The following is a 25,116-nucleotide window of genomic DNA, read 5'->3' as shown; positions in this document are numbered from 1 at the left end:
TGGAGATGTGAATAATGCTGAGCTGGACATTTTTATACCTGTCTTTTAGTGCACATTATGTTGGTGTTTCTGCTGGGTATACATCTAAGAGGGGAGTCAAAGGGTTTAGCTTTACCAGACACTGCTAAACAGTTTTCCAAAGGGTTTGTGCTGATTTACGCTCCTACCAACAGCATGTGAAAATTCTAGTTGCTCCCTATCCTCACCAACACTTGGTGTTGTCAGTTTTTCTTAACTGTAGCAGTTCGGGTGGGTAACTTAGTAGTATCAGAATTTTCTAAAGGGATGTATGTATGCGCTCTGATTTTACTCTTGTTGGGTACCCAATTCTTGTCTTAATATTCAAGTAAGGTTTACTACTGTTGATATTTACGTGTAATTGTACCTGAAAGGGTTTCTTAATTTGATATTTCAATGAAGTTGCTAAAGGGATTTGTGGATAATGGTTGAGTTAATTATGATTCTATAATGAAAATTTGATACAGTTTATCATATATAATCATATACAATAAATTACTGAGAAGTGTTCTGGTTTTATCCCCATCTTCTTGTGCTTCATATCATCCTTATCTCCAATATTTGTACTAATGTTCATCTCTCTTTTCTTTAGCGCTCCTCACTAATTCTTCCTCTTTCCTTATAAATGGATTCAATTTAAGAGTATAGGTTCAAGTGCTGAGTCATTATCAGGCAATTTCTTCAACTCTGTCCAGTGTTGCTGCTGTCTCTGACTGTGCGATACTGGTGCTGAGTTTTCTGCTCTGCTTGTTCTATATTACCACCTCTATGCCGCAATACTTCCATGCAGCATCACCACAGCTGTAATAATTTTGATCAAGTTGGGTTTCATTCTAGCATCTCTTCATTGTTGCAAACTGATTTATTTCAGAAACTCATTTTAGCATTTTTATCAAAGGCACATGTCATCTATGTTTGGACATTTTGATTTGTCTTTGTTTTCAATATTTTAAGTCATTAACCGGGAAAGTGACCTATTTGGTGTTACTGAAGTGATTGCCTAAGTAAGGTATAGGAATTTAGACTGGGATACATCTAAGGCCCTCCAGTACTCTCTTGGTTTAGGTGACATAAGGGGCTTAGTGGGTCAGTTGCAGTCCCTATTCCAAGAGACAAAGGAATAGGACACAACTTGACCTAGGGATCCAATGAGGTCAAGGTCATGGGATGGAGGACAATCACAGGGTTTGCTCCATCAATTCCTTCAGGTCTCTGCTCAGATAACATGTATAAAACAGCAATCCCCACCCCCACCCAGCACTCCCTGTCCTCTTGTCATCTGGTATATTACAAATTTCCTGATATACTTTCTTTCTCCCTGCTTTAAAACATAAGCTGCAGAAAATGCAAGGCTATCTGTCAAGCTTACTGTTGTATCCTCAGTACCTAATATCTCATCCATATTCTTTCTAAACTTCTTCAAGCCCTAAAATTTTAAGCCTCTCCCTCACCCAAAGTAGTGCCTGGCACATATAAAACACTCAAGAAATAATTGGTTAAATGAATGGATGATTAAAAACTCCTGGCACTCCCCTGTCTGGAATTCTTCAGAGACCTGGACTATCTGCAATTCTATCAGTTGAAAATTTACCTAACACCCCAACAAGAGTAAAGGAGTTTCATTCATTTCTTCCTCCAATCACATTTATTTCCTAACATATAATTGAGAAATTATGGGAATTTCCCGAAGAGATGGAGAATCAGAAGTATCTGTATTTAGATACCCAAAGTTTTGAGGCCTGTGGGGAATGGGAAAGAAAAGGAGCAAGAACAAGGGAGAAGGGCAGAAAGTGAGTTCGGAAAGACCAAACGCAAATCAAATACCTTCCACTTGTGCTCTAGGCTGTATCTTTTCATTTCTCCTCTTAGTCATCAGATGAAAACTATATTCTCCTTATCAGGTGGAAACTGTATTCTCCAGAAAACAGAAAAGCCCTAAAACCTCAAGGGCCCCATCCTCTGCTGGGATGGCTGGGACGTCATGGGCAGAGGTAGAGGGAATACTCAACATGCTTATATTTGGTAATGAAGTGAGAAGACCTTTTCTCCTGAGAAAATTTATAGAGGCCTGGAGGGTTCAGCTATGGATAATGAGGTCATTTGGAAAGTTCAATAGCCTGGGCATCTGTGAAACAAAAGAAAGCAAGGTCTCCAGACTTTTTTTTTTTTAATTAAAATTTATTGGGGTGACAATGGTTAGTAAAATTACATAGGTTTCAAGTGTACAATTCTGTAATACGTCATCTATATATCACATTGTGTGTTCAGCACTCAGAGTCAGTTTTCCTTCCATCACCATATATTTGACCTCCTTTACCCTCATCTACCAACCCACTCCCTGCTTACCCTCTGGTAACCACTAAACTATTGTCTGTGACCATGAGTTTTTTTTCTTTATTTGTTTGTCTTGTTCCTTTGTTGCTTTCAGTTTTATATCCCACATATCAGTGAAGTCATATAGTCTCCAGACTTTTTAAAACTGTGTTTTTATTATCCAATCCTACTCAGTATCATAGCACACAAATACCAGGTGAGTTCCTATTATTCATAAGTGCCTAAAGGCCCAAAGTGATTCACAGCCTTATGTCCCAAAGACCTTTAAGATATTAAGCTTTTTCTGCCTTGAGGGTTCAAAAATATATATATATTCTTCTGTGGAAAGAGGAATACTGTACTTCTATGATAGGACTGATAGAATGCCAGGCCAGTGCAAGTGCAAAGTGTACCAACTCTGCTCCTATGAGCTTGGTAGCACAGGTGGTGTGGAAATATGAGATGGAGGTATTTCCATGAACTAGACTCACGCAAGTGACTGGATGGGCTTTAATGCTTCTGTATTTCTGTGGTTGACATTTTTGTTGTTTTCAATTGTTAATCTTTTACTAGACAGATATGATTTCTTACTAAGAGACAAATGTACATATAGATGTCTTTACTTGAAAGTTACCAGAATATTGTCATTGAAATCTAACAGATTGACCTTAAAAATCTTTTTTTGTGAGGAAGAAAGCAAAGCACAAAAATAAGCAGAACATGTCGGAGAGTCTACGTGTGATCCTAACTCTCAAAATTCACAGAACACAGTTACTATTAGTATGTTTGCTTAAACAGAAATTAGAGAGATTATAAATGTCTGTCTCAATCCATTTCTCCAATTTCGTGATGGTGGTGGTGAATTGATCTCGTTTGAGAATTACTGTATTTCAGATGCTAAAGGATCTGGGTGATAGGTAGGCTGACTCTCCCCTTATCACATCATAAAGTTCACCTGCCAGAGAGCTTCCCGGGTGTTTCAGGCCCTGTAACCCTTTGGAAAATCCCCCCAGAAATTTCCCTGGAGGTCTGTATATCCCTATTTTTTAAAAATATTAACAAAAGATGTCATTTAGAAAGGAGTATATTTTCTTTTTCTCCCCTCTCTCTTGAGTGGTGGTAGGTATTTGATCTCTTTAAAAGTAAACTCTTTGCAATAGGAGTGAGATACGGCACTGGGCCCATCTCCTAGTAGGCATTTATGCTTAATATTTGTGAAGTGAATATTGTTCAGATTTGTTATGTCTTGGGATTATTGTAATTCACTTACTGTGAACTACTACAAAAATTTCAGAAAAGATAACAATGTGCTGCCTTAAAAGGTTATAAAATTTTATCTAATGGATTTTTAGATTAATAAGCCCAAAGGAAGAAATTGGGCATATAAAGAGCAGAAATTTATGACTTATGTGTCCTCCCTTTCTTATAACATGAGCTCACAAAAATTTAGGGCTGGAGTCCTACAGAACATTCCTAGCCCCCAGTTTTAAGGATGTGAAAAACTTAGAGTCATGTGTAATGACTTTTTCCCCTTCCTTTCCTCCTCTCTCCCTTTTTGGTTTTTCTCTGTTTTTTGTTTTGTTTTGTTTCTGATTGTTTGGGTTGGGTTAGGGGAGAGACTATTTATACAGATATTGTTATAGATCATGATTCAAGTGCTCTCCCAATGCAATTTTCATTAATCATTCCTCAGGGAAAAAAAGTTTTTCCCTCACAGAACAATGAAACCTAGTTAAGACTTTGCAATGGAGTTAAAGGGGCAGTGCTATTATATTAGTCTTGACACTGGAATTGTCATTGTCTAATAATTTGGTAATATTCTAAAAGAGATTAAAAGTTTTCTCAAAACAGCAAAGTTTTCTGCAGAAACAAGGTGACTAACCACGTTTGTAATCCTGGTGAGTTTTTTGACTTCATCATTAATCTTTACTACTGCCCAGTTTATTTTAGATTCTTTTCAATTCCTATAAATCCCCAAGTTTGATTTTCTGCCGCACTTAATTGGGGTCACTAATGATAGTACTTTATCTCTTTGTTCTCACTGTAGAAATCCAGAAACAAGCACACTGTTCTTTCCGTAGGTAGTTGAAAGCCAATATGCCTTAGTCATGGGCAAGTCTCCACTTGCCCAGAAATGCATTGGCATCCCATCAGTGGTTGTATATATAATAAAGAAGATAAGGCAAAGGAAGAAAACACACCCGCCGGAAGAAATTAATTTTGTAAAATTTAGCAGAACTCTAACACTTAAAATCCGAGGACCAGGGTTCTTATCTCGGACAGCAGTGATGCATAGATAGGCAGCGTTCCTTATCAGTTACCTGAGCAACATCACCCAAAGATCCATGGAGTTGGGGGAGGGGCAGCAGGAAGGCATTTTGGAGGGTAAAGTCTCCAGGGTGTCCCTAATCCAGAGCTAGGACCCATAGATTTCTTATATATCCGAGGTCCTGTGTCAATTGCTACGAGACACATCCTAGGCATTGGAATTATTTTAATACTGCTTGTGATTGTAATATCCAGTCAGGTTGAAAAGTACTGTCCTAAACGAAAGCCTGATGGGGAGTTTGAGGTCCACGCTGGGTGAAATGCAAAGCACTGAGCTTTAGTAAGAAGATTCTTAGTAACCATGTAACATAGGTTGAGTCTCCTGCCTTCTCTCTCCATGCCTATTTCTTTGTCTATACAACCAGGATAATGGTGCCCCATGAAGTTGTTGTAGGAATCGCATTTTATAATGTCGGAACTCAATAAAGTTCTTTAAATGACATACCAGGCTAGCATCTATCACAATACTTACACAGAGTCATACTTGTCAGCCAGAATGGAAACTGGCATTGTGTGGTCTGAGAGTCAGGGTGAAGTAGACAGTGGCTGCCCTCCAGTCTTGGCCCTGATGGGGCTGAGGCTATTGGTCATGCCAGTACATCTCTGATTAAAACATAATAATAATAATAATTAATAATAATAATAATAGTAATATAAGAAGAAAAATAGCTAGTAATAGCAAGTAAAAGTGAAAGAAAATCTTGGTGTGTTTTACAAAACAGCTTGCAATCATAATCAAAATTTCAAGTTAAAACTAAAATGTTATAAGTTTTATAGCCAGGTGTTACATTTCATTAGGGAGACCCTAATTTAGCTCATTGTGGTATCAATTGTCATTATTATTATTATTATTATTATTATTAATCTCCCCAACCCCACTTATTCCCAATTCTACCAGGCAGGTTTTTATCAGGTCAGTTTGTCAAACTTGACCCAGCATTTCTTTTTTTTTTTTTTTTCAATTTTTTTTTTTTTAATTTTATTTTATTAAACTTATTGGGGTGACAATTGTTAGTAAAATTACATAGATTTCAGGTGTACAATTCTGTATTACATCATCTATAAATCCCATTGTGTGTTCATCACCCAGAGTCAGTTCTCCTTCCATCACCATATATTTGATCCCCCTTACGACCCAGCATTTCTTGGCCTCGTCAGATGCCTAGAGCAAGTGTGTTATACCCAAACACACACTCCAGAAGCAAGGACTGCACTACTGTAGTAGTATTATCTAAGCAACATTCTGTTCCTTAAGGCTGCTTCTTTTTTTTTGCTTATCTTTACAAGTTAAGGTAATAAATAAACGGATGCATCAGAAAGTGGCCCACCTTACCAAACATTCAATCTGTTTCAGACTGAAGTTTTCTGACTTACCGAGGGGATTTGTGGTGAGTGCTGAGAGCAGTCATAGAGTACACGCCCCCCTTTTGTTTGTTTGGCAGGGAACTGTATTATCCACTAAGATAGCTTCTCTGTGCTGCAACTTTCATCACATATAGCTTCTTCCACGAGACCTTCAGCTCTGATAAACTCATCCTGTAACATGTAGTATCTAATTAGTTCATGAATATCATTACAAGCATGCCTTGTTTTATTGTGCTTCACTTTATTGAGCTTCACAGATGTTACTTTTTTTTATATAAATTAAAAGCAAGACCCTTCACCAGCAAAAAGATTACGACTCATTTTAGTGTGAAACTCACTTTATTGTGGTAGTCTGGAATGGAACCTGCCCTATCTCCGAAGTATGCCTGTTGCCTAAGCGATAGTATTTAATGGTTAGATACCACTGCAAGAAATGTAGTGGAAGCTACTCCACGCTTCAGGGCTTAAATGATATTTCTCCAAAGAGGCCTTATCTATCCTCCCCTTCCTATTTTAAACTAGATTCAGCTTTTTTCCTCACTTTATTTCTGTCTTTCCATGTATCTTAGTTTTTAATTATTTCTGGTTTTTTTCATGCTTGCTGGCTCTCTGATTTCCCTCTAGACTAAAATCTCCATCAACATGTCTGATCTCTGAAAAGCAAAGAAGTTATTGTCTACATAACATTCAGACTTTTAACATGTCATTTTTTATTATTAAAAAAATCCCAAGGATTTTTTGACATCAGATTATAAATCTTAGAAACGAAAAATTTTAAATTAGGATTCTATTATAATAGCTTCTGAAAAAGAGCCATACATGGATATTGTAAAACAAAATTCTAACAGGAATCATTGTTAACAGTTTGAAGGGTTTTCCTCCATAAATATTTTTATAACTATCAGTACATGTATGCGTAACCTTTAAAAAATATACACAAACTGGATCATCCCATACAGAATGGTCTGCGCTTTGTATTTTTCACTGCATCATCATTTATCTGAGAACTCTTCCATGTCAGCACCTATGGCAGATGTAGCTCTGGTATTCATATATTTTGTAGCTGTACTGTGTTCATTGTAATTTACCTAACTATTCTCATGTCAACGGACGTTTAGATTATGTCCTAACCATCTTTTTGTTAACACAAAACATACAACTTAGTATACATTTTCAAGTATATCTAAAGGGTATGTTACATTTCCAACAATGGGATTACCAGGTCAAAGGGTATATGTATGTATGCTTAATTTTGATATATATAATATGCAGTTTTAACCTCCTGTGTCTTGATCCACAAGGTGTTTGGGAGACCACACTTTCCAATGGAGATCTCTTATTAAAGATTCCAATCAAGATAAATAAATCAAACCTGGAAATGATCACTCAGTAAAAAGTGAAATTGTACACTCTGAATTGTTAGTGGAGGAACAGAGGAAGTAAATTATCAAAAGACTGCAATGTATAACCCCATTTAACTGCTAATTTGTAGGATAAAAATAATCCACACTTTGATGGCTTGTCATGTTATTATTGAAACATGTATTTTAAGCAAAGGCTAAATACTAGACCAAACTAAAGTAGACATTGTCTATTGAGGATTTCTGTCATCAGGTATGGAGAGGTTTTAAAAGTTGGGTCACACTCTGTCTATAGAAACATGATGCTGACATGGGGATGCCATTGTTTGGTATCACAAACAGTGTAATCCTGTCTAGAGCCGTTACCGTGGGTTTTTTGTCTGTTAATTTGCTTAACCTGTTCTGCGATCACTGAGTATTCTTCCTACCCTGGAAATTGTCAGAGTCTAAGACAAATGGTAGTTCAAGTTTTGCTATCAGGAAAATCAGTGACCTCTCCTATGTTTGTAAAGAATTGCTACTACTGTTGGATTACGGGTTGCCATGTTTGACAACTAACAAAGTCTCACACCTGTTTTTTTCTTTTTCTGATTGTAGGGTGTAAGTGTAATAAAACAATTTTCATTGTCCAGTCCTGGAAGTAACTAATTGCACCTTTGTTTATTGACTTAGGGAAGTGCGGGGCTGGGTAAGGGTGTGGTTGGTACCTCAGATAAAAGATTCTTCAGAAGCCTTGTTTTGATGACTTCAAAATACCTTACATTTAAATTGCGGGCCAATAAGGGAACAATTTAAAAGTGGTTTTATCAACTATTGGTGTTCATATTGAAATAATTGAAAATATTATTGATGGTTTATACTTAAGGCTATTTCTTCCCAGGGCAGAATTCTGGAATTCTTATAGTCATTACTGAGATGTTCCACTTTGACTTCCAGGTGGCAGTAAAATTGTAAAGCTAGAATATAGTCATTCAAACTTTTCTCAAATTGATAAATGGTCAGACCTCATGATAAGAGCCTAAAAGAAGAAAGGGTTTGAAAGAAGATTAGCCATAGATAGGCTCCCAGTAGTTATATTTGTAAACAAAAATAAAAAAGAATACAAGCTGAAAGTGAAAACTTGTTTTCTGGACGTTTACTCTAGACATCCCAGCATCTATTGAGCACATGATTTGCTCAAAGGAGACTCCCAACCATAAGCACACACATGTTCTCCCAGTATTCTCTCAGCACCACAAATCATCTGTGTCAGAATTTGAAATGTGTTTATATTATACATATGCATTTATTTATTTATCTACGATCACCCATAGAGATTCTCTCCCTGCCCTGGTGAGTATGATAGTATCCGACACTTGATGACATAGGTGTTGATTCAATAAATGACTCCATTTTTCCACCAGCCTAAATGCCAGAATGGTAAAGCCTTGCAAGAAGATGTCATTGTGATTATTTATTCAATATATCAATTGAATATTACATTTTAGCTAGTCACCTATTTAAAATATATACATATATATTTTTAAATTGTCAATCTAATATATGTTTGGTTTATAATAATCAAATAATGCAGAAATGTATATAGTACAAACTAGGAGGTTCCTTCTCCCGCCCCCAGAGTATCACAGCTAACAGTCCGATGTGCTTTCTTGGCACCTCCTTGAGATCACACATGCCATGGCAAATAGCTAATGGTGAAGAAACAGGTTTCTTCTGGACTGGGAATCCAGAACATGAGTTTGAGAAGAAGCAACTCAGCTAATCAATTGGGCTGTGGTTCACTCCAGATCTCCTTACTGCGTGGTGCCTAACGTAGCTGAAGGAGAGCAGAAACATCCACTGCTCCCTCTACTGAGCTCGCTCCTTTCCCATTAAATGTTACCATCAAAACTAGGCTTTGACAAGAAAAATGATACATTTCTTCAAAAGCAAAAAAGGATGCCGCTGTGAACTTACAGCTGGGATGTGATGTGATGTAGTTGTCATCTGCCCTCATTAAATAAAATGGCCCAGACTCTCAGTCTCTTTGAGGCCCCAGATTTAGAGTAATCTTTATCATCTGATCAAAAGATAAATTTCACATGAACCAGATGCTTTTCTATACCAAGAGTCTCTCCTTCAAGACGTTCTATGGAAAATGCTCATTTCACATACTACTATGAACCTGGTAGCTATCACTTATTTTGTGAAAAACTGGCTCATAAAATAAGATACTTAACAACATAATCATCAGTGAAATCCAATGCTCTGTGTATCCGTTTCTTAGGCTTTTAACTAGGGTTAATTAGCCTTCACCTCTCCTATATCACACAAGGAGATGCGAGAGGTAAAGTGATTGACAACACTAAAGGACAGACCAAGTAAAGCAGCAATAGTAACAACAGTAATTAGTAAAAAAATAATAGTAAATAAAAACTTATATTCAGCACTTATGTATCAGAAGCTCTATGCTAATTAAGTATTAGTTTGGTGCAAAAGTAATTGTGGTTTAAAAGGTTAAAAATAATTGTAAAACCACAATTACTTTTGCACCAACGTAACACCCACCTATATTGTCTTATAAAATTTATAGAAGTAATTTGCAAGTTAGATATGATTATCATTTCCGATGAAGAAAGACTAAGAGAGGTTAAGTAATTTGCTCAGTCATGAAACTAGTAAGTGAGAGCACAGTGGTTGGCATTTGCATCTCCAATCTATTGGTCGTGGCTTAGAGTGGTTGAGAACTTTGATGTGATATCCAAGTATGGCCAGAAAGAGTGTCAAGATTGATTAGCCATGAGTATCTGCCATGAGTATAAGTACGGACTGGGGGTAGCAGAACATAAGCTTCATATGTGTCTCTTGCATCCTAGCGTCTCTCGAGATGATGTAACTTAGGGAGGAAAAAAATGTCACTTAAAGTATATTTTGGTAAAGTATCACAGTCTAAAGGCCTTGTGCCCAGTTCTAATAAAAAGCCACATGGTTGCCACAAGTGTGCAGTGGCTGAGATATGCCAGGGGCAGAGCTACTGGCTTCCCACAAATAACAATCACCCCATTGGCCATGCAGCTCCCCGATGGCTCCCCAGCATTGTCACATCCCAACAAAGCGGCTTTGCCCACATACACATAGGCCTGATGGCTGGCACCGACAGTTTCCCTGAGAAATGCACTGTTCTCTGTTCTGAGTCAGTCTCATTGTTCCGAGTTGAGGGATTGAGGCTTATGTCCAGATATGGGACAATGATATGTGCTATATTCTTGTTGTCAGGAGTAGTGTGGGTCACCATGCTATCTGAACTTTCAAGTCTGCAATGCTCTGAAATGACCTCCTTGTACCCTGACCCTCACACTTGAATACCTATTTGTCCCTAACTCAAACACCACATCCTCTGAAGTCTTCCAGGACCACCAGTACCACTACCAGCAGAGTTGGCTTATTGATTCTTGTCTCCCTAGCATCTAGGACAGTGCCAAAAAATCTTTAGCAATTGAAAGAATAAGTTAAACTGCTGGAGAAATTGGATATAGTTAAATTACAATGATTTCTGTGACTCAAGAAGATGAAAGGAAAGTAACTATTCCAAAGGTGCTTTTCTTGGATCTACTGTAATCATGTATGAATCACACAATCTAGTGGCAAAAATATGCCATGTTTCCCCAAAAATAAGACCTAGCCAGGCCATCAGCTCTAAAGCATCTTTTGGAGCAAAAATTAATATAAGGCCCGGTCTTATTTTACTATAATATAAGACCGGGTCTTTAATGTAATCTAATATAATATAATATAGTATAGTATAGTATAGTATAGTATAGTATAGTATAGTATAGTATAGTATAATATAGTATAATATAGTATAATATAGTATAATATAGTATAATATAGTATAATATAGTATAATATAGTATAATATAAAAGATGCATTAGAGCTGATGGTCCGGCTAGGTCTTATTTTGGGGGAAACCCAGTAGCAGTGGAAGGGCTCTGCTTCCTGGGTGTGGTGGGCTACAGTACGCAGGAAGAAACATACTCTGTAAAATGTGCTGATGATGGTTCAGAGAAATCGTAGATCTGGGGCTAATGAGCAGAGACTGATACATATCGAAAGTGTATTGTTTGTGTGTTTCTTTGCTTTTGATATGTACAAAACTCATTGACATATCTCCTACTGGTCTCTGAAAAGCAGATAATTGATGTAGTAAGTAGTTTACCAGCAGTCTCTATGACTACATGCATTTTATAGACACAAAATGTTAACTAGTGTTCAAAAGTCTGCTGAACATCAAATCTTGTGTGTTGTGCTGGGATGCTTTGTGCTGCAAGTAACAGAAAGAAACTCCAAATGGCTTATATAATAAGGAAGCTTTATCTCAAAAACAGAAGTCTTGAAAGAAAGATTGATTAATTCAGCAGCATAGTCACATCTTAAAGGACTACTTTGCCATCCTCTCTGAGTTAGCTCTGTTCTCAAGGTATCTCCCTCATGGCTGTAAGATCGCTTCTGCACTTCCAGGCAACACGTGGTGAAGAGCAAGGAAACCTTTCCCAAAAGAGCCAAGCTGCCCTCTCTTCACATCACATTGGTTAGAATTGGGTCAGTGCCTTTCATAACAAATCATTGATAAGGGAAATGGGGTTGCCAAAGCTTGCTTAGGCAATTAAGGTTTACTCCTAAATTGAAGATAAGGTCACCTTCTTTGGGAAGGTGTTGGGAAAACCTGAACTAAATCAGGATTCTTTTAATATGGAGAAGGCAGATGGAACTTGGCTCTTGAATAGGGAACCAATCGTGTGGGCTACATATGCTCAGTGGAGATGCCACATTTATTTCCATACTATCTTCCATAGTAGTGAATCAAAGTGCCCATATGCTAATAATCTTAAACTGTCATTTCATGTTAAAATTTAGCCATTACCTGGTGAGGTAAAAATAAGACATAAAAAATAAACTCAGATAAGACAGAAAATTCTCCATTACCTGACTTCACCAATGAAATTTAAATCCCCACTCCCAAATTAGGACATTTATTGACTGAAAAGACTTGGGTCATGCTTGTAGGAGGGGGCATTTCTTTGAGAGAAGGAGAGATAGACTTGGCGTGAACACAAGAAGAGGAAATACATGCAGAGATCCTGAGACAAAACTTACGGGATCTGAAAGTTCTGGAATGATTGCTGCACAGCAATCAGGAAGAGAACTGCAGGAGGTAAGGGTGGAGCTGCTGGAGAGAGGGGCCATTAGAGCTTTGTAGGTTGTGGTAAGGAGTTGAGGCTTTCATTCTAAATGCAGTGGGAAGCCACTGAAGGATTAAATAGGATCTACAAGTGTAAAGTGACACCAATAATCCAACGTATAAAAGGCTCCTTTTTTATGTTGGAATGAGTAACTCCATTTAATGTAGGCTGTACGTCATTAGAGAAGCTACTTAACAAAGTCCCAACTTCATTACCTTGGTTCTATGCAAAGCTGAGCTTTAGTTCTAGAGGTGGATGCATGTTTATGGGCAAGGTAGCCCAGTGCAATAACTTACTCTGGAGCAACTCTAAGACATTTTAACTAAAAGATGGTGACTCTGAAGAGAAATAAAAGTTCCTATTTCCCAATTTGGTGAGGCTGCTACTCATTTCAATAGTTGTTCACTAGTTTATGTCCTAAGTAACTTCTACAACCTAGAAGAGCATGCTGCCAGCAGAGGGGCAGGCAAGCACATCTCCCGACGTGGTCCTATAAGCCAGCTCTCCCTTCAGTCATGCATGTGGTTTGTATACTCTGGGGACATATGCCTAAGGGGTTTCCTTCCTAATGGAGTCCACGCGTTCTTGTTGCTAAATCTTTTCACACTTGAGGTTACATCATTGAACTCAACACATTCCAGAGCTTTCCTGTTTCCTTAGCAGTTCCTTGATAAAAATTTCATGTCAATTTATTTCTCAACAATCTGTCACCTTTTCAACCATCTTTGAGCACCTGTGCATATGTGGAGGCAAACACATGACCAGGAATTGAACGGTGTTTGAACATGGTTATGGGGAGCTCAGAGGAGTGAGCCGGGATGGCTTCCTAGAGGAAATGACAGTAGATCTAAGCCTTGAAGGGCTTTTTCTCGCTTCTGTGAGAAAGATGGAGTAGACAGTGGAAAGGCATAACTGAGGACGGTGGTTTAGAGGCTGCTGCAGGAGGCCAAGGAGAGGCCAAGGAGGCCTGGGCCAGCCAATGTATAAGATGAGTTGGCTGAAAGAAGTAACCAGATATTCCAGGAATAGAGCCAGGGGGATTTGGAGAATGATTACACATAAGACAGAACTGAGATAATTCCAAGAGTTTTCAGTCAACCCTATCTTATCCCCGAAGCATCATTCTCAAGCTGAAACATGGGGTCATCAGAGTTCTTCATGAGATCCTACCCTGGATCCACTCCCCTTTTCCATGACCTCTTTTTGGTACACTGTTGAAGAATAAGTGGTATTATGTACACTCTTCAAAATAAAGCCCTAAGAAGTGTTAGTAGTCTTATTCACAGAACACTTTAAGATGCTTCTGGGTAAATGCAAATTATTAGGAGTCATCTTTGCCTATTTACTACAAATGGCAGACAGCCTTAGAATGGTTAATATCAGAAGAGAAATTATTTTCCTAAATGTTGTTTCTTTTCTCTTTTCATTATGAAGTATATTTGGTGCTCTTCGAACTGGTGCTTATATGGTGTACATTTTGATGACCAAAGGCCTGAAGCAGTCAGTTTGTGACCAGAGTTTTTACAATGGACCTGTCAGCAAATTCTGGGCTTATGCATTTGTGCTAAGCAAAGCACCCGAACTAGGTGAGTGTCTTATCTCCTTCCATGTCCTCCTCCCCCACCCCCTTTGTAGCTACATAGCCATAATATTTACTTAAAACCAACCAACAAACAAATAATTTGAAGGTCCTGTTTTGTTGGTAGCAGGAAAATTAGAATTAATGAATTTGAGTTCTTGACTAATTTCACTTTTTCTCTCTCTCCTCCCTCCCTTCTTTTAAATAACTGTACATTGTATATATGAAGAGCAAAATAGTTTACATAAAACATGCAGATTTCCAAGCACTACTGAATATGGACTCTCTGGGGATTATAAAATCTACGTAGCCCCTTCTCTCAGGCCCATTACCAGTTCAGCTAATATTAGCATATGAGGAAAAATTAGCAACATGACTACCGTATTTTCCCGAAAATAAGACCTAGCTGGACAATCAGCTCTAATGCGTCTTTTGGAGCAAAAATTAATATAAGACCTGGTCTTATTTTACTATGAGACTGGGTATAATATAAATATAATATAATATAATACCCAGTCTTATTTTAGTATAAGACCAGATCTATAATATAATACAATACAATACAATATAATATAATATAATATATACCCAGTTTTATTTTAATTTTTGCTCCAAAAGATGCATTAGAGCTGATTGTCCAGCGAGGTCTTATTTTCGGGGAAAAGTGGTATTTCCAAGTCCCATGTCAAAGCATACTTCCATTCCTGGAGTTAGGATTCAGATTAAAAAATTAAGCTTTTCATTTGGGTGTGTCCTCTTTGTAATCATCAAAGAGACAGGCCTTCTTCGGAAATGAATACTGAAGTATGTAGGTATAAAGGGCGTGATTCTGCAAATAACTCTCAAATGGGTCAGGAAAATATTTTGTAGTGTGTGTGTGTGTGTGTGTGTGTGTGTGTGTGTGTAAAAAGAGAAATTAGATAAGGCAAAATGATAGCAATTGGTGAATCTGGTTGAAGTATGTACAACAGTTCTTAGTTCTATTCTTCCAACTCTTCTGTAAGTTTGAAATTATTTCAACATTAAATAGTTAAATAAAAAATAAGAGTGATTATTGAGAGAGAGAGAGAGAGAGAGACAGGCCTTGGAGAAAAGGAATGTAGTTCACTGTCTATTAGGTTGGTGCAAAAGTAATTGCAGTTTTTTCAATTATTTTTAACCTTTTAAACTACAATTACTTTTGCACCAACCTAATAGCTACTAATTTTTAAAATAACTGGCTATATTTGTAGATTCCTAAGATTTTTCCTTCAGCTCTTTGATGGACTTGAGTATAACTGTGGCACAGATTAGCAGACACAGTGAAAAATTAAATGGCAATGTATTGACATGGCACAGTTCCCCAGGAAAATATTTTTATTGCCAGAGAAAGGGCTCCACTGGTGATTATAAGCTCTGAGTTCATTATGAGCAGAGCTGACCACTGTCTCACAAACTGTATATATCCTGCGGGAAAGCCGAGCTATCCTCTGGGTTTCTTAATTTTTTTAATCTGGAATTAAGAACTGTGTGTATTAAGTTTAAAATAGTTATTTATTTATAGATTGTGTTCTCTCTCCTGTTTTCCCTAAAAACGGGGAGAGGTTGTAATTTCATTATAAGCCACCTACAATGTAAGATATCAGCAGTTTTCTGTAAGGTATCTGTAGCTCATGTCCTGTGTCTATTCCCAAAGTATACGAGGTCTCTGATGTGTGTCAGCAACCTGCTTACCTTCCACTCAGTGCTATACACCCGCAGTCTACAAATACCTGGCAACTGGTCTGAACTATTGGTTGGACCAGTCTCTTCCCAGGTCAAAGACAAGGGAAGAGCAGCAGAAGAAAACTTTTTCTGAAAACCTTTCTTAAGTAAGGGGCCTGGGTATGAAGGTGATTCCTCCACACAACCCACAGTAACTAGATCCCTGTTGTGTGTGTGCCCCCACAGAAAGGCTGAGTGGTCTTAGGGTGAAATGCATTAGTGTCGATTTATCCATTCATTCATTTAATACCTTTATATTAAGCACCTACCACGAGCTTATATTCTTCATATAGTTGCAAATCCCTTATACAGATATTTTCATGGTCTGAGTATCCCTTTTTCAATTTTAAAATATGAATTTGATAGTAGCTTTCCCAAAGTAAGTGCTGAATCAAACCAGATCCAAAAATCAGTGTCAGCGGCATGTCTCAGAGACAAGCAGCTCCTGCCCTCGTTTAGTGAACGTATTTGTTTGGAGATGCCTTTCCTTTTTGTTTGTTTTGGAAGTTAAGTTCCTTCCCAGGTTTTGCTTTTAGAAAACCTTGTCACTACCATTTAAGAAAGATTTATCCATTTGGATTATTTAGAACTTTTCTTATATTTAGGTCCCAAGTTCTGTTTTTCAATACAGATTCTGGACTCCCTTATGCACACACAGGAAGAAAAGTTTTTGCAAGAAAAAAAGAACAGTTCTTCCACGTTCAATACAGAAACACTATATTCCCCCCAAACCCACATGCCTTCAGTTTTCACTAAACTTTCTGTTTTACTGTGGCAAAATATACATAAAATTTAGAATTTCTAACTGTGCAGGGCAACGGTATGAAGAACATTTGCAGTCATCACCACCATCCATCTCCAGCACTTTTTCATCTTCCCCAACTGAAACTCTCTACCCATTAAATAATACCTCACCATTCCCCCTTCACTAAAATCTTAGTAGCAGAAAAGCCATACTGTTTCAGCAGAAATCAATGAGCTCATTTCAGTGAATTATAGGGTGGCAGTCTACTAGAACAAGTGGGGGAAGAGAGCCACCAACCTGCTTTGTGTGCCAAAATCCTGGAACACCTGCTGTTTGCATTATATTAAAACCTGCTGAGGTTGGGTTTTGTTAAAACTTGGAAACATCTGCTCTGAGTCTAGGTCTTTGCTCAGTTGACTTGTCTTTATTTTTGAAACTCTGACTCAGCAGAGCTCCAGCTAACTCTGCTAAGAGGAATGCAGCAGTCTGTGACAAACCACACACAGTAGGTTCTCTGTGAGTCTTGGTGGCCGTGTACACACCCTGGGGATTTCCAAGTGTGGAAGGGACACCTAGATATGAAAACACCATACCCTGCCTGCAGCCTGGCTCTTGACTGAAAATAGCTGAACCGAAAGTTAGAGAGACTATGGGAAAGAGAACATAAACCAAGGGTGGATAAAATATGTGACATTTCTGAAATGTTCAGGAATCAAAAGCCCCAAACACTTAATACTTAGACAAAATCTTTTCCAGAATGCCAACTGGACCTTTGGCTGGGAAACATCACATACACAGCCCCTATCTTAATTTGCATTTCTAGGATACTGTAGCTTTTGACAAGCCTGTAAATACCATGGCTTGGCATGACTGACTCATGAGAAATCAAATGTGATAATATGTGGTTTCCCAGAGGAAAAATTATTTTCTAACTGCTCGAGTGGTGTGACTGTTTAATCTCAGCTACAACATCAAAAGAACCATGAGAGGTCTTGGGGAGCCCTTCTGGAACTCCACCCATTTTCCCTTGCACAAGGGAAGTTACCAATGTCTGGGTCAGTGGCCTTCTTGGGGACAGTAACCTTGATATGGCATTAGAGTGGTTCTCCTGAGAGGCTCCAGGGCCATTATTGTAAGAGCCTCATCTTCATTACTCCATCTACCATTTTGTATATCTGTTCTGAAAAAAAAATTCTTCAGTGAATTCAAAGTAATTTCATTTTGAAGATCTCATGACATGTCCTTCATTCCCATCTCCCCATATTAAATGGAAACACGTAGTGTGTCACAGATCCAGCCTGAGACCCTCACTCAGACAGGAAAAACACAGAGCAATTTTCTATTCCAGAACTATAGGTTCCACTTTTCATTCACGTTCGCCTGTCCTAATACGGCCTTTTCTTTTGTCTCCTACTGCTTTCCTCACAATGAAGTTGTTCTTTAGACAATAAAGTTTTAATATAAAAGTGATGGTGGAGTTCAAATTAAATCTATGAGAACATAAAAGGATGAAATGCTTATTGCTTTATGGCAAATAACTTCTATTACAATATCTTTGGATACTGTGGGATTTATGTCTTACTTATTGCTTAGAGGCTCATAGAAGACAGCTTCTTAATTATGAATGACTAAGTTTGTTTTTAACGTACAGTTCCTTGGACTTCTATCTTCTTTCCACTGTGAACAGAATGGACTGGAATTATTGTGCCTATATGATCATCTACAGAGGGAAGGGAGGCACAGAGCAATACTTACATAGAAATAGTGGATCTTTGACAGGCGCACACACAAAAGCACAGTTTAACACTAAGAAGTAGAACCAGGTCTCCTAACACTATTGTTGTCCCTTAAGTATACAAGTGAGAGTTATAAGCATAATATGTCAGGTATCTCACAAGAGAAAAGAGGACTTCAGAGAAATTTTTATAATAGGTTCAGAAATGCAGCAACTGGCAACTTTTCTGTTCTAAGCAAATGTGAAGTAATGATATTTAACAATCCAGTAGGGAAATAAACTAATATCTCCTGCTGAATGAAATGGAGCATCACCAGTATTATTCCAACCATGGCCACCAGAACCTTAGAAGTCTTTCCAGGGTCCAGCATTCGTTGACTTTCTCTTATGCCAAATGTTTTAGGGTACCACTGAAGTATGAGGGATAAGAACAAATCTAAATCCCTTTGTGCTTAATTAAATTTCAGAATACGAAGAGGGGCCACCTAGTTTTCTTTGATCTATAAAAAGAACTCAAGCTTGAGTTTACCGAAGGCCGTGAAGGATGTTGGTTTTTCCCATATCTGAGAATCATAAAGATAGGAAAGAGAATGAAGCATTTGCCTGCATAAACCCTGTTTCTGTCCCACATTCCAGTGTCTCTTCCTCTTTTTTTGTACTTGTTAATGGAATTGGGTGTATTTGTTCTTTCTCCATTTTTTTACATAAGTGTTCTACAGTATATTTTTCAGAATCCCTAGACTTCTCAGACAGTCATTGCAGATATATAGCATCGACCTACCTGAGCATAATTCTAGCTTCTATAATAGAAATTCCCTATCTTAGAAAGAGGACAGTATTAATAAAATTTTGATAGCTCTGGAGAGCTTTTTCAAAGTTAATTCCATAAAAATGTATCTCAGTTTTTTATTAGTTGGTTCATTGGTATAAAATATTCCTCTTACCCTCTTCAGCAAATATGATAGAAGATGACTTTTGTTCTCTTTTTCTGTTTTTGCCTCTTGTTTAAATTTTACTTTTCTAGCTGCCATATGTCAAGACACCATGTTTTACAGAGAGCTTACAAAGATATGCTATTAAGGGAGCCCTTTGTCATATACCAAAGAAAAATAGTTCACTGCTCCAGAGAGGCTTAAGAACATCATGCTGGGCATTTGAATTCTAATCTGTTTCTCTTGATTGAAAACTGATCTGAGACAGGCCACTTGACTCTTACAGGTGATATTTCCTAAAATGTATGATGCAGTTGGAAATCAGGCAGCATGGTTACTGATGTCCCTTCCAGATCAAAAATTAATGGAATTTTGTGTAAAATACCTTTCCGAAAGTCACATTTATTAAGTTTCTACCATGTACCTATTGATTATCCTATTTAATCCTTCGACAATTCCAAGCTACTATTACTATCCCCATCTTACAGATGAGGAAACTGGAATAGTGAGAATAAGTATAGTAACTTGCCCAAGGTCACGGAGCTAGTAAATATCAATCCAGGATTCTAACCCAGTCCGTCTGACTCGAGGACTAGTTCAAGAGATCTACTTTTCTTGCAAAAATTTAAATTATCATTATGTCACGGTGCAGGGGGCTCATGGGCATTCTTTTCCTCATTTGTCTTTCAGGAGATACAATATTCATTATTCTGAGGAAGCAGAAGCTGATCTTTCTGCACTGGTACCACCACATCACTGTGCTGCTGTACTCCTGGTACTCCTACAAGGACATGGTTGCCGGGGGTGGTTGGTTCATGACTATGAACTACGGTGTGCACGCCGTGATGTACTCTTACTATGCCTTGCGAGCAGCGGGTTTCCGAGTCTCCCGGAAGTTTGCCATGTTCATCACCTTGTCCCAGATCACTCAGATGTTGATGGGCTGTGTCATTAACTACCTGGTGTTCTACTGGATGCAGCATGACCAGTGTCACTCTCACTTTCAGAACATCTTCTGGTCCTCACTCATGTACCTCAGCTACCTTGTGCTCTTCTGCCACTTCTTTTTTGAGGCCTACATCGGCAAGAGGAGGAAAACCACGAAGGCTGAATAGTGTTGGAACTGAGGAGGAAGCCATAGCTCAGGGTCATCAAGAAACATAATAGACAAAAGAAAATGGCACAAGGAATCACATATGGTGCAGCTAAAACAAAACAAAACACAAGAGCAGACAAAACCCGAGGCAGCTTAGGGATGATTAGGTTGACTTAGCCCAGTAAGTTTATGATCCTTTTTGGGTGAGAACTCACTGAGTGCACCCTTATCTCACAGGACCGCTGCTAGAAGGCCCTATTCCCTCTTTTTCTGTCACCTTTAGGACAAATGAGAGCAAAAGTGAGCCAGAGGCAGAGAGAGAGAGAAATAGAACACAAACAAAGGCTATTAACACTGTATGAAAAGTATTTACTAAGTGTTATATTTCTCTACGGATGAAAGAAGTTTACTTAAACTGTGCAAGCACATGCACACACAATCCTTTCGAATCTTTTGGACACTAAACTGGAGCCAATAGAATAGATAAAAATGGAAGAGACACAGGGTGTATATCTAGAACATTAATGCTTTTGCAAAAATTAAAGCCTTTTAAGAAAGCTTAGTTAGTTGTGGCCCCCATGAGAAAAGATGTCTTAAATCACCTCTTATGAAAATGGATATAAACAACTACATTTCAACTAAGAAAGACTGGTGTTTTTCCCTTCACAATACAGCCTCAGGCTAATAAGTTTGCCAAAACTAAATGGGGCACAATTTCTTTCCAAGGTTCTTCTGGGAGGATGGAAACAATGCGGCTCAGTCCTGGAAGGGGCAGCTCCATCTCAGAGCGTTTGCTAGTTTAACAGTAATTTCTACTCTTAAATGAGATATGAAGTATTATCCTTGGTTCAGGTGCCCCGGGCTTTTGAACAGAAGAGTAAATACAGAATAGAAAAGATAAAACTCAACCAAATGGTTTGAAAATGGATTCTGTACTACATGTGAAAAGGTTCAACCCAATACCATTCTTGAGCTGGGAAAGGGAAAAGAAGGAAAGAAGTGAGCCGAAGATCAATACAAGGTATACTCCTCCCTAATTGACTTCACACATACTCATAACTTTCCACCTGAAACCCTGTGGTACAGTCCATATTTTCTATATTTTTGTGAATTTCAAAAAGAAATCTGCAGGGCTCTTTCTGATATTGGGTGAACACTGTGTTTCTGCACCATCTGCATTTGCTCCCTTACGCAATGTGGAGGTGTGTAAAGTGCCCTCTGCTGGTCAAGTGGAGATACTTCAACAAACACTTCATGCGAAGTTTGGCTGGAACAGTTGACAACAAAGGGCCCCCTACAGACTTATCCTTCAAATTTTAGATATGAAATACATGTCATATTTTTGGCCAAATCAGAAGACATTCTTCCTGCTTCAAGTCAGCTTCAGAAATTTTTTAAAGGGACTTTCGCTCTGGAACTCAGAAAATCAATTAAGAGCCATATTCTTTAAAAAAAAAAAAAAGCTAGATAATATAATATTATCGGTAATATTTCAGTCCTTTACAAGCCAAATAAATGTGTAAACATTCCTAGTATTTCAAAGAAGCAATTATGTAAAATTGTTCAATGTGATATAATAGTATTCTAATTGGTTAAATAGCTTAATGATTAGACAAATTAGTTGAAAAGATTAGGGGCTACTACACTGCATAGATTATACACGTATAACCACACATGTATGCACACAGATGTGGGGTACACTGAATTTCAAAGCCCAAATGAATAGAAACATTTTCTGGCTAGCAGAAAAAGAAACTATAGTTTATCTTTCTTGCTTTATTTGAGAGTATGCAGTAAAAGGGATTTTTTTCAAATTATTTTTATATTATTTTAGCTTTAATTGTGTTGTCATTCATGAAACAGAGCTGCTCTGCTTCTCTGTCAGAGATGACAAGGGCTTTCTCAGCATCTCATTTATGTGTGGAATTTATTAGAATAAAGTTTTATTCCATTCTGTGTGAATGGTTTGAACAATGAACAAAGAATCCGTGCAACCCCAGTCATGACTGATAGACTGGGGTGGGGGCCGGGGTATGCAGAGAGGGAAGCTGTTACATCTGTATTAAATTATTGTGAAGAGTCTATGATGTCTTGACATTGGTTCATAGATAAGAAACAATTGATGGAAGAATGTATTATTATAAGGACAAAAGCTGACATGAGCTGAAAAGAGGTCCTGCTATAACAACTAATAGATTCTTAGGATGCAAATAATGTTATTTTGAGCTTTGAAAGTACATGATACTGTGCAATAAGCTTTTTTTTCTTATAACAGAAAATAAGCAGAATAATTAAAATGAGGAAAAGATCAAATAACAGCTGACTTGAGTTTAATTGTAGGACCAGTTAGAGCTCATCTGGTTGATTTGACTTAATTATTTAATCCATTGATCCTTTAATACAGGTTAGAATAAGGAAATGAGCATAGACCTTAAGACCCTAAGTGATTCCCAAGCACTTTCATTCTGATGCAGGTTCATACTTGTGTTCTCGTGAAATAATTTAGAATTTTTGTTTACAGGTTGAATGTCTAATAAATAATAGTTTTTAAATTAGCTAAATATATCTAAAGGCATTTTTGATGTTTATCATGGGAGGAGAAAAACACATTAAAAAAACAAAATTCTGGTATTACAGGTTCAGTACAATGTTTTTAACATCTCAGCTTAACTGCTTACTTATATCAAGATAGGAGGCTGGCCCACCTATCCTGGAGGCTTTGCCACCAGGCTAGTTGATGGCAAAATCTGAAACTTACCAGAGAATTGACTGCCACATAGCTAATCCTGCTGTCAGTTAACATTCCAGAAAAACTTGGGCAAGCAAGTTTTTATAGCTGCCCCAGTATGCTGCAATCGATTATCTTTCTACTGAAGATTTTCCACTGCATTCCAATTACATGATGGTGAAAGCATTCCTGCATTGAAAACAAAAAACAAACAACAAAAATCATTTCATATATAAGTATATGCAATTTGATTTAAAACATCTGAGTATCAACCCAAGTCTATGAGTTTGCAATGAAAAGCATTCTAGTGAGAAATGTTCTATTTATAGAGCAGGAGGTTTTATCTGGACCTTCTAGTTTTACTAATGAGAAAAGCAAGTACTATATTCCTATCCAGTGCCAGGCGAAAGTACCAAATAATCATGTATTCAGATTATTAGTCCAGGCAATTGACTCAACATCCTTCTAATCACACACCACTACAAAAATTAGGGGAGGGACAATACATAGATACATGTTGCTGAAGGGGTTAGGGGATTAATTACATCTCTCACTTCACCTCTGCCAATGTAGCTTTGGACTGAGTCAGAAAATCAGTCCATTGGAGTGAGAGTTTTGTAGAATTGAATGGAAGGACACTTCTAGGAAAGAGACCCACAAATTTTTTTTTTAAATCGGATGTTGTATCCTCATAATGAGATAAAAACCTGTCGCATCAGAGTAACAAATCGCCTGAAGTCAATTACACTGGAGTAGAATATTCCAGAAGTCTGGCCTCATTCCCAGACTGCTGTGAATTACCTGGGAGAGAACATGCTCGGGTTACTATCTTTTCTTTTCGCTGGTAGAACAGCCTCTCCTCAGTGACTGTATGTGTCACACAACTTGAGTCAGCTCCCACACATCCTGAGGGCTTTTTTCCAATTTAGTTAATGATTCTTTAACACAGTTACTGGATTTGGCCACCTGCTGATTCAAGGCAGTTGTTAGGAGAGTGGAGAAGATCACAAACTTTGCCTCCCAGAGTTCAGTGCTTTGAGTTGTATGTGCGTGGTCCATGTCTCTTTTTTAGACACTTCCCTGGAAAAGTTTCCATCCTGAAAAGTACAACTGATTGAGAATTTCATGATGAAAGCCCAGAACTTGAGTCCATTCTTTTTGTTTTTGATAATAAATATTTTGTTATCAGTTTGGGATGATAGTAGAGCCTAGGTTCATGCTGAGTCATTGTCTCCTGTAGCTTTTTAAAGTTGTTCTTCTGTCCCTTTTATATTTACATACAAGACTAGATTTTTTGTGCCTCAGACCTATTACCATCAAAAGATTTTGCTAAGAATGCACCGCAGCAAAGTGAGAGCTGATAAAGCAATGATACTCTATTTTGTGCTGACAATCAGTAGTAAGTGTTAGGTCCCAGTTTTCCAACGAACCAACAGCCTCTGTATGCTGGTACCTGAGACTTGAGCAAAACAAGTGTCAGTGCAGGCATAGCATTTTCTTGAATGCCAGTTGTGACAGACCAATTACAAACATCTTCGAGCCATATAGCAGAACCCATAGCTGAAGAGGCCCAGTGAAGCACACCTGTGCAGAGCATCAGCGAAGACTCACAAGCCTGTTGAGTTATCGAGTTACTTTCCTCATCGTTAGACACCTTGAAAATTCAGGGTTCACAGAAGGGAACAAATAATCCGCAGTCTTCCCTTCATTCTGAACTACACTTTAAAAAAAAAATGAACAGGTTCTGGCATTAAAGAGACAATGGGAGCACACCATGTGTGGGCTCTGGGCAGGCAAAATTCTTGTGATCAGATGCCCTCCACTGGAAATCCAAAACCAAATCTACATTGTAGTAAACTTCTGAAGCATCTGGTTAAATTAAAGAAACGTCTCATCAATCAAGGTCAAGCCATATTTGCAACCCATTTAAGGCCAGGATTGAGGGGTCCTGAC

The 25,116-nt window shown here is 37.9% G+C and overlaps 1 protein-coding gene across 5 annotated transcripts in view; it reads left to right on the top strand.

The window, feature by feature from the left end:
• ELOVL6 (ELOVL fatty acid elongase 6) overlaps positions 1-22,397 on the top strand; it is a 120,511-nt gene extending 98,114 nt beyond the window's left edge. For all 5 annotated transcript variants that reach the window (XM_088792439.1, XM_074322494.2, XM_074322508.2 and 2 more), the window contains 2 exons: positions 14,040-14,191; positions 20,030-22,397. In XM_088792439.1, coding sequence (XP_088648565.1) covers positions 14,040-14,191; positions 20,030-20,454 — 577 coding nt within the window. In that variant the 3' untranslated portion in view covers positions 20,455-22,397. The remainder of the gene's footprint in view (positions 1-14,039; positions 14,192-20,029) is intronic.
• Positions 22,398-25,116: the final 2,719 nt, after the last annotated feature.

This window comes from Rhinolophus sinicus, chromosome 1, assembly GCF_057876585.1.
Source record: "Rhinolophus sinicus isolate RSI-liver-muscle chromosome 1, RSI-T2T, whole genome shotgun sequence".
Taxonomy (NCBI): domain Eukaryota; kingdom Metazoa; phylum Chordata; class Mammalia; order Chiroptera; family Rhinolophidae; genus Rhinolophus; species Rhinolophus sinicus.
The sequence above is the reverse complement of the archived record's forward strand: the minus strand, read 5'-3'. Positions and strand labels throughout refer to the sequence as shown.